The 11,417-nt window shown below is 30.7% G+C and overlaps 2 protein-coding genes across 2 annotated transcripts; one reads left to right on the forward strand and one right to left on the reverse strand.

Annotated features, from left to right (window-relative positions):
* Positions 1-1,470: 1,470 nt before the first annotated feature.
* Positions 1,471-2,194, reverse strand: HELRODRAFT_169160 (hypothetical protein; the record flags this gene model as incomplete). The annotated part of the gene is made up of 3 exons (XM_009015030.1): positions 1,471-1,761; positions 1,988-2,067; positions 2,140-2,194. 3 exons carry the CDS (start codon positions 2,192-2,194, stop codon positions 1,471-1,473), a joined length of 426 nt encoding a protein of 141 aa, XP_009013278.1.
* Positions 2,195-10,257: 8,063 nt separating this feature from the next.
* Positions 10,258-10,758, forward strand: HELRODRAFT_169161 (hypothetical protein; the record flags this gene model as incomplete). The annotated part of the gene is made up of 1 exon (XM_009015031.1): positions 10,258-10,758. The coding sequence occupies one exon, from the start codon at positions 10,258-10,260 to the stop codon at positions 10,756-10,758; it is 501 nt and encodes a 166-aa protein (XP_009013279.1).
* Between the last annotated feature and the right edge of the window lie 659 nt (positions 10,759-11,417).

Below are 11,417 nucleotides of genomic sequence, written 5' to 3' on the forward strand. Positions count from 1 at the left end.
CTTTATCAATTTCTTATTTTAAATATTTGCAGAAATCTTTATATTCATCACGTAAATTTTTATCATTCCATTTACAAATGCTATTTTTATATTTTAGACACTTTTTTTCTGATAAGTGATTTTAAAATAAATAAAACTGCTAAACTGATATTTAATAAACCTCCTCGTTTTAGTTCTTCCATTCTTTTTCCAATGCTTCATTGGCTTCCAATTTCCGCTCGAATCATCTTCAAAATTGCAATCCTTACCTTCAAAACCCTTTTATTAAAATCCCCAACATATCTATACGACCTCATATCCAGACATGAGCATACTAGATCACTCCGCAGCAGCTCAACAGGTTTCCTAAACATTCCCGTTGCCAGATCCCGCCTGGCTGGCCGCGGTTTTCGTCATGCTGCTTCGTATGTCTGGAATGCGTTACCTCTTGAGTTAAGACAATGTTCCTCGTTGAGTCTTTTCAAAAAGGGATTAAAGACTCATCTTTTTAACACGGGCTCCGGTCGCCTCTGAAGCAGCTGAACAAATGGGCGCTTCATAAATGTTTATATTATTATTATTTTATTATTAAATGTGAATTGATCCATGGAGCTGTTATTACGACGTTTTGATGCATTGACTATGGATACAAAATATTGATTACTTCACTTAAGTAATAAAGCAATTAGTCATACATTTGTTGTACAGTCATGTTTTCAAATAATTTAGTCCAATCTACATTAGATATCACTTGAGATATTTTCCTATAATTTCCTTTATTATATAAAAATTTATAAATAGACTTTTGTTGAACTGAGCAGACACTTTCTACAACAAAATCAAAGAGCAAAATGAGATGACCCTGAGTTATATTACCGAGAACAAAAATTGGATCTACCAAACCTATGTTTCCTGATTTCGTTGTAAAATTCAAATCCAAAATGTTTTCTGTTACACCATTAGATTTATGAAATGTTGGTACGTTAACATGTTGATAGAGAAACATGTCGTTAATTATATCGCTAAGTTTGTGTTAAATGCCAGTGACATTTTAATTGTTGTGATTGATCCATTTTATTGATGGGAAATTAAAATCTCCCATTATCAGAACATCTTTAAAACCATTATTTTGAACGTAATACCTAGCTTGTTTGAAGACAAGTTCAAGATCTGGTCTATAGATACACCTCACCAAATAATTACCATGATAAAAATAAAAATAACTGCCCATACTTGTTCAATTTTGTTCCTGTTGAAAACAGCATCATTGATTTCATAAGAATTGACAGATGAATTGATAAACAGACACACTCCGCCACCACTACGTCCATCATTTTTATTTTTTCTATATACATTAAAGATGGATTATACGTCTCAACAACAACTCTGAATTTATTCAGTTTATTATCTAAAGAAGTAGCATTTAAATACATACAGTGTAGGGTGTTGTGTCTGTTTAGAAAACCTGCTTTATTATAAGTTGAATTTAAATTAACAAAGTTTTCTGAATTTCTGCACCTGATTTCCACGGATGCCATATCGAAAGGACAAGTCTGCACCAAGTTCTGCATTCAATCTGTTTCGTTCCTGTCTCAATTTATAATACAGTTGTCTTTCAGCTTCTGTCAAATCTGGACTAACGTAAACAAATTTGAATTTGTCAAAGTCTATCAATTTTTTAGTTGCCAAGAGGACGGGATTCCTGATAGCAGCATCAGACAAACCAACCAATAACGGCACAAGTTTTGTTGGGTTCTTTTGATCTAAATCTTCTTGAGTATGCTACTGAAACGTCAGATTTATTTATAGCCTTGAAAATTTCTCTAATTTTGGTTTTGTCATGTGCTTTATTATTTGTCAGATTTGAAGCAGATTTTTCTTCCTTTTTCTCTCTCCTGCATCTCACCAACAGTGGTGTTGGCAACTACTAACTGATCTAAAGGCTTTTTTTTACACTTTTGCACCTTTGGTGACCACATCAACACATTCAGTATTGAGGTTTTGCTACCTTCTTTGCCGATTCGAGGTCCGTCTTCAATCTTTCGATTTTTAAAAACTTTTTCTCATCTCTTGCCTCCAACTGTTTCACTTGGTCGGTTAGCGAAGAAAGCAGTTTCGAATTCTTTCAGCACCATTCGTGCAATCTTTTGACTGGTTCACCGGCTGTATTGTCCATCCTCGGCCAATTCTCTTCTTTCAAAAAGTCAAGATCCATGTCGGGACAAAATTTAAAAAAGAATTCGATCTTAACAAAGCAACGTGAAAATTCCGCTGATCAAAACCAAGTGTCAAAACCACGAGTAAACTAAACTTAAAAATTACTAAATCATCAACAAATTATCATTAATTCAGATATTTTAACCACTAATTATACATTATCATAATCCTGAAATTAGAAGCAATTAGTATAGTCAACTTTACAACGAAAAATTAGTCTTTTGAATAAAATTTTACAATAAATTTACACGCCTAAATTAAAATCTATTGTCGCTTGTGTACATAGATAAAGTTGTAATTTAGTTGTAATAAAAAATTTTGTAATTGTAAATATGATTTAAACATAAATATAAATTAGTGATTTTTGGCATTAGGGCGCCTAAATCAGAGATAGTTTTTTAAAGCGGATTCTTTCGAAGCGAGCCTTCTTGTGTTTACATACGGATTTTAAATGTTGTTAAAATTAGGTTTAAATTTAATTTAAGTTTTAATACTTTAACAGTTAAGTGATAAGAAATATTTTTTAAGCGTTTCTCCTTTTATTTAAAACGTTGCTTTTCTGCTAATTCAAATTACTGTGTTTCTTGGTATTTTGATTTAGTAAAATTATTATATTCTGAAAATAAATCATTTTAAAAAATTGTTTTACCCTAATTATTTTCTAAAAAAACATAAACAGCAAAAAAAACAGCAAGAAAAAAAAGAATGGTGCCAAGTTCGTAAAAAGCGAAAGTTAGCCGAGCAAAGAGCAGAAAGTCAAGTTAATTGATGTCATCATTCCTCCAACCATGCTCTTCCAAATCTGTTGATAATGGTCAAGGTGATTCTATTGATACTGTTGATGAAGACACTTTACCCGATAAATCATACTGTGCCAATGAAAGGATTATATTAGAATGATAGGGAAGGGAAAATATTACAATTATAACATTTTTTGAAAAGTTGGTTCAAAAAAACTAGGAAATGGAAATGGTGAGAAAGTGCATCAATCTTGGCTTGTTTTTCTTTATTCATACCCATTCAGCTTATTGCTTATGCTGTATTTTATTTACGTGCCTTGTGACTAAATCTACTTTTGAAACAAAAGTAAAACAAAACATCCTAAATCTTTAAAAATGCACGAAAATTCAACTAACCATAGAAAATGTTTTACTGAATGGAAAGAAATGGAAAAATTTAAATAATGCAGCACTGATTGATTTCCAGCTTCAATTGACCATAGAACATGAAAAACAAAAATGGCGTGATATATTTATTAAAAAGATTTTTATGTTGTATAAAATAATTGGCTTTTCATAATCTTGCCTTAAGTGCACATAGGCAATCAACAACTGATAATGAAAATAAAATAGGAATTTTATTGGGCTGGTAAAGTTGTTATCTGAATTTTATCCCATTATGATGCAACATTTAGATGATGTTACAGGAGGCAACAAAAATATTTCATATTTGTCTCCACAAATACAAAATGAATTTATTCATTTAATGGCTAACTCTTTTAAAAATTTTCTGCAAAATACTATGGTCTTTTATTTGATTCATCTTCTGATATTTCCCATCGAGAACAAATGTCTCAAGTTGTAAGGTGTTGATATTGACTACGAAAAAAACAGTTCAGATAAAAGAATCTTTTCTTAGTTTTATACAAATTGAAATAGAGATGCTAAAAGACAAAGACAAAATAGATTTTGAAAATTGTCGATCTGAATGCTACGACAACGCTAATGTTATAAAAGTGATGTCAGTGAACGTATAATGGAATCGAACACTTTAGCACTTTTTATGAATTGTAATAACCATTCCTTAAATTTTGTGGGAGTGCATGCAGCAAAAGAAAATATTGCAATGATAACATTTTTTGGAGTGATTAAACGGCAGTATGTTTTTTAACGATCAGTACAAAGATGGCAGCAATTGATAAATGTTTTCCCACTTAAATCAGAATCTGAAGCAAGATGGAGTTGGAGAACTGAAGCCATAAAACCTATTGAAGATCATTTGGACGCAATATTAAAAGTACTTGAGCAATTAATAAACGATGCCTCACAGACCATTGAAGCAAGATCTGAAGCAAATTCCTTATAGCAAAAAAATTTTGCCATCTATTTTTTTACTTTGAAAGGTTTCTGGTATCGAGTTTTGAAATCCACTGACTGAGTTCAAAAGAGGCTACAGGATCCTAAAATGAATTCTAATGACGCAGTCAAGGATATTGAGTATCAAGCATTGATATAAGCAGTATCAAAATCAGTTATTTAATCACAAAGATCTGATTGCTAATGAATGTATTGAAACAGGAAAGAAGCTGTGCAAACAATAACAAGGACGAACGAAAAGAAAAAACGAATGCCTGGAGAAACATGTAGAGACGTAGGTTTGAATGCGGAAGAAGAACTACGAAAAATTATGAAAAGTGCTGTAGACAGAATAAATTCAGAGATTAGTGAGTGGTTCGCTCGACTAAATAAAGCTAACCAAAAAATCTGGTTCATTCTAGATTTTAAAAAGAAAATGATAACTTGGAAATAAAATTTTTACATTTAGCGAAATTCTACAATTTAGATATTGATGGTACTGAATTATATCTCGAAATATCTTATTGCAGAATGTTACTATCTACACATGAAACAAAAATTTTAACATCAGAAGATCTTTTCAAATTTATCATTGAATACGGAGACCAAAGCGTTTTTCATAATTTATGAGTTGCTTTTCAAATTTTACTAACTATAAATGTGTCCATTGCTACCTGTGAGCGATCATTCAGTAAGTTAAAATTAATACCAAATTACTTTAGAGCTACAATGAGTCAACAGCGATTGTGCAACTTGGCATTGCTGAGTATTTAAGAAAATGAAATGGTTTAAATTTTGAAGAGATAATCAACGAGTTTGCTTCAGCAAAAGCCAAAAATGTTGACATCTAAGGAAATTTATCACCTTTTTTACAATTCATTTTTTAAACAACTAGAATTAAAATAATTGTTTGAGTTGCTTCTTTTATTGTTTGTAAACATGACTTTTGTTACCATTTTTTGACATTTTACTTTTTTATATGACCAGAATAAATGTATTTGTATAATTTGCTTTTTTTATTGTTAGGATGTTTTATTATTAATTCGGGTTCATTCTAGATTTGAGAAAGAAAATGATAACTTAAAATTTAATTTATTTTTATTATATTCTTTGCTTCACTTTTCCTACCATTTGCCTTTGATACTACATAGTCACAATTAGGTTTTTAGTTAATATAATAAATTTATTTTTCTCGTCTTATATTAGTCATTTTTTATACATCGAAAACAAAGGCGAAACGTAAATCAAATATTCTTCAACAAGCTAACAAATTGGATTGCAAAAACTACAAAAACCCTTAACATCTTGTGACATAAGTCCTTCCTCCTTCGTACTACAATATTTTATCAATAACTCACAACTATAGAACAAAATAATTACTCTGGCAGTTAGACTAAATTTCAATAATTTAGCTAAAAATTTTCCAATACTTGGCACAATTTTCCGCAAGTTAACTCAGTGTTGGCTGTTTTCTATAACAATAATTCCAACTTGTTGGAAAAGAGCTTTTCAGCTCTCATTTACAAAAAAAGAAGATGCACACGATTTTTTCAACTTTAAACTCATAATTCTGCACCTGCTCTATAAAAAATATTTTTATCTTTAATCACTAATAAAATTTACAATCATTTTGATAAATATTCAGAAAAAACATCGCACTCACAGCATTAACTCATCTTTTTATCGGTGCGAGGAAACATAAAGCTATAATTTTATATATATATATATATATATATATATATATATATATATAAAGAGAGGCAATATAATATATATTTCAACTTTGTAGAGTATCTGGAGACGTCGGCAACAATTTCATCTCAACCCTTAACTACCATCATACTCCACCTCACATAAGCAACCTAATAAAATTCATATATTGATACAACAAAATACAACAAAAACTCAAAAAAAGTTTCCTATGTGACCAACCAATCTTGTTGATTTCAGTCAATTGCTGAGTGCCCTAAGACAATCCCGTGTCTTTACTGCTTTTCAACCTCTGCTTTTACTTCGTAATGAAAGTAATAGAAAAAGTCATATATCAACAATGTACCTACATATGGATACTCACTGCTAAGTTAAAAATAAGAGCGTGGTTGCAATTCACACACGATACCAATCACTAAAAGTACTCAAAAACTGACTGATTGAATAAGGCATGATGCAAAGCTATAAGGATAAATTTGAGGATAGACAAATATTCCTCATTTGAAATAAGATTACAAAACTGAACTTAGGAACACTTCTTCTCGATACTGTCCATTGATGACAAACACATTTTTCAGGTTGATATTGGGAGCCCTTCGTATATATTGGCAAATTATACGTCTACAAAGGAAACCACACAAAAACCAAAAATCAAATAATCAATAAATTTAAAATATAATAACAACAATCAGTGAACTTGAAACAACAGTCCACCTGAAACTACAAATATTAAGATAATACTTGCTACTGCAGTTAGCGTTTAAGTTTTGGATATACGATATTTTGTTGACATTGGTCACCAAAACAATAAGAACATGACTGTCATAACCAATCAGCAGTTGTTTGTCAAAAAGCCTATTGCTCCCTTATAAGACAGATGGCTTGATTGCTCAAAAATTTCGCCAAATCTCTGAGAGTGAAACTACCTGAAATTTAACGGCAACGATGAATTGAAATGTTTGTGGAGTGAGTGAACGGCTGTATGAAAAGATACACAATAAAATTTTGAATATTGAATTTTTGAGAAGTCTAAGTATTTTAATAACTTTCATAAAAATAACACTTAATCAATACTTTTGAAATTTTGCCGCTAGGTTCCATTAATTGCTTTAATTTATCGCTAGTCAGTATCGTTTGGTCTGATTGACTTGACAATAATTTTATTAATTTTGGATATTGTCATCATATAGTATTTATTGTGATGGGAATACCGATCGATTGAATGAATTATTTTAAAAATAATATTTTACTCGTTACTCATTATTTGGTGGATGATGAGCTTCACAGGCCCCTAAAATATTTTATAATAATTCTTAAATGAATTTAAATTTAATTAACAATAACTGTTTTTATTGCAACTTATTTTTTAACATTTTTAATGTATGTTTTTATGATTAAAACAAAAGATGTTTGCATTATAATGTTTTAAAATATTCATAATTTATCTATTTAATATATCACACAAACTTGTGCGCAAATATTGTTTTTGTTGCATCTATGATGTTATATCGACTGTACGTACACTTTATCCCATTACACTTGAACTAGGTCACTTGGTCCCGAATACATTTGGTCCCAACTATACTTGATACTGATTACACTTGATCTAAACTACACTTGATTCTGTTGATTCTGATTATCGTTGGTCCCACATATACCTGAACGCGACTACACTTGGTTCCGCAAACACTTTACCTCGCTACATTTGGTCCCGAATATTGAAATTGTTGACTTAGTTCACTTCATTATAATAAAAAACTTATATTTAAAATACAATGCTGGACTTTTTGTTTAACTTTTGTTATTTTGTTTTTATGGGCAGCGAAATGGTGTAATAATATTTAAAACGTTTGGTTTCGATTTTGCGGTGACTGGATTCAAATGGAAAGATGCTACGGCGGATCAAGTTTAGTCGGAGTTATGGGTAATTAAGTGTAGTTAAAGTTATGTGCATGCAGAATCAAGCGTAGAAGGAGTAAGAGTATGCGAGATTAAAAATGTAGTCGGGGTTCAGTGTATGCTGAATAAAATATAGTTGAAGTATATGCAAGATTATGTGAAGTCTGGGTTAAGTATATGCGGAATCGACTGCAGTTGGAGTTATTTGTATGCGGGATCAGGTGTAGTTGGGGTTAAGTGATCGGTATTAAGTGTAACAAGCTTAATTGTATCAGGATTAAATGTACGCAAACCGTTAAGCCGTTATTATAAATAATATGCAATGAAACTATTAATAATAATTGAGATTTATATCAGAGTTATAGCAAGATCAGTTTCCTGATATTAGTTTTTAGGTTTATATTGATTATTAAATTGTTTTTAATGTTATAATAAATTGATACTTACATTTTTTATAAAATTTTTTAGTTTTATAATAAACTTTATTATGTAAAATGTTTACAAAAAAAATAAAATTCATAATTATAAACATTGAATGAAAAATTGATTGACGTAATTAATTTTATATGCTCATGTTTTATAGCTCAAAAAACATATATATATATATATATATATATATATATATATATATATATATATATATATATATATATTTCTAACTATTTGACACAAGCTCCGACGATGGCACTAGCTCGAAACGGCCGTCAAAAGCGTTGTTTTAAATAAAGTTGACTCTACCAATCTATGACGTGTTGAATTATTATTCAAAAAAGTAATAACAACAAATTGGGGAATTATTTTTAATAAAAACCTGCGTGTCCGAAAACCTCGTTCCAAATTATATATATTACGGTTGAAGATTACACCCCATTTTGCAGTTAGAAGTTTTTTTTTTTAAATAAAATTTCAACAACACGAAGCTGTTTTGTTTCAACTTTATTAAACTGTGAAGTTTGGCTAATGGCCGTTTCGGCTAATGCCATCGTCGGAGCCTAGATTGTAAAACCAAATGAGGAGTTAATAATATAATATATAAATATAAAAAATATATATATATATATACATATATATATATATATATATACATATATATTTACAATATTCTATAAATTCTACCGGATGTTTGGCGTTAATATGTTTGTAGTTCGTTTTTTCAATTTTTTTCACTAAAGATTTGGAGAACGTTTAGTTTATTAAAATTCAAAATGAACTTATTTTCCGAATTCATGCTGCAAATAGGGCCATATTAATAGGGAAATATTTACTTTGTGAAAATGAACTTAGATGGAAATTAGCTGTCAGATTTCTTTATTGGCTGGTTGGTTTCCTTTTCTTCATCGACAGAATCATATTCTTTTTTGTCAATATTTACAATGCTAGTTTTTATTACTTCTTTGTTTTCATTGTTGATTAAGCGCCGGGTTGGGAGTGAGGTTGTCATTTTTTGTTGTATATTTATTTTTGGTTTATTGATGTCAATTAGGACTGCTTCTGCAATTTTAAAATGCGTGTAATTGGTGTTCTGGTATATTACTTTGATGTTACTGTCGAGGATTTCACGGCTTATAGTGATTGTGTGTGTTGAGTCCAAATTAGATTTGACAGCACCACTCTGTTTATGCATCGTAAGCCTTCTAGTCAGTGAAGTAGTAGTAATCCTGATATATGAGTCATGTTGACGTGCACAGCCGTCAAAGTGGCAATTAAATTCATATATTACGTGATTACGCTTTGACACCGAGTTATCTCTAGGACTACAATTATTTTTCAGTATTAGTTGAGACGTTTTTTCATTGCTGTAATAAATTCGGAGTTTAACTTTACTAATTGGGTTTGTTGTTGTCAGTGGCGGATTAACGCACAGGCACAACAGGCACCGGCCTGGGGCGGCAAATTTTTGGGGGCGGCAAATTTTAAAAACTATTATTTAAAAATATTCAAGTTGAATAAAAATAATTATATAATTATTGAAATTGATACTTTAAAAAGATTCAAACCAGAAACTCGTGCTGAGGATAGAGGAATTATTTCTAATTTGAGTTTTCTTGAAACCGGAATTATGGTAGAATTGTAGGGTTTTGTTTTAGAATGTCTGAACAAGTCTAACGTCAAACTTCAAAAAGTAGACATTGATCTATCGATTATAATCGAAATTTACGACTCACTTTTAACGTTGTTCGAATCAATCAGAGAAAGATTTGAGGATTATAAAAAATAAGGAAAAGTCCTGTCTTTAGTTGCTGACTACAAGGTACCGCCATTAAGAAAACGGAAGCGGCATTACGACGAATCAGTTGACAATGGAACAGAATTTACCACTCGAGAAAATTTTCGTGTAATCATATTTTTGGTAATTGTGGATAACTTAAATTCTGAAATGACCAAGAAACGAAACGCTTATGTAGAAATTAATAAAAATTTCAAAGCAATTGTACAGTTCAAAACATTGTCAGTGGGTGAGCTAGAGATTGCAGCGGATGGATTAAGATCTTTATTTCCAAACGATCTAGACGACACCTTAAATACTGAACTGTTACATTTAAAGTCTCATTTGGCTACCTTAGACCAAAATGCAGTTCCACACACTCCAATTGATTTGTGTAAATGGATAAGATTGAATGACTTGCAGTGTGTATATCCAAATGTAGACATTGCACTTCGGATGTCCACTTGTACTCCTGCTACAAACTGTTCGGCCGAGCGATCTTTTTCTTGTTTAAAGCGCGTTAAAAACTATTCGCGTTCGACAATGTCCGAAGAAAGGTTAAATTATCTTGCAATTCTATGCATCGAAAAAACAATTTTGCAAGATTTAGACATTAATTTCGTTATTGATGAATTTACGCACAGGAAGGCACGTCGTAAAGTTTTGAAATAACTTTTATAAACTGCAATGAAAGAAAATTTATTTTTTAAAATTGATAATATTACATTACATGAATATTATTAAAGAATGTACTTAATAAAAATGTTTTAAAAATATTGCGTTTATATGAATTTAATTTCTAAATTTATTATAAAATTTAAAATTGGGGCGGCAAACCACGAGTGCCTCTAGGCGGCAAAAAGGTTAATCCGCCACTGGTTGTTGTGACATTTTTATTGATGATATGTTTAAGAATAGCTTCATCTATTTTGTACGCTATTCTTAAACATATCACCAATAAAAATGTCACACCAACCGACCCAATTAGTAAACCATGTAGGTTAAATTTGCCAACTTATGTAGAAAGATTCCATGTACCCATGTTGTTTCATTCAACCAAAATTTTCCAACCCAGACACTGTCTTCAGGGTAAAAATTTTGATTACCACTTCCAACGGTTGCCTGCTTTTCTTGTGACTTTTCAACATTATTTTCTGGTACGTATCGCATAGTATCCAAAAGTTGTCTCAGACGTCTTCCCATCATCAGTTGTGATCAGTTGTGCTGGTGAATAACCAGTTGTTGAATGTTGTGTATTTCTATAAGTTAATAGAAATCGTGAAATGTGATGCATAAGTCGTTTTTAAGACAATTCTTGTTCTCCAATAACT

Source organism: Helobdella robusta, assembly GCF_000326865.2.
Source record: "Helobdella robusta unplaced genomic scaffold HELROscaffold_15, whole genome shotgun sequence".
NCBI classification, from domain to species: domain Eukaryota; kingdom Metazoa; phylum Annelida; class Clitellata; order Rhynchobdellida; family Glossiphoniidae; genus Helobdella; species Helobdella robusta.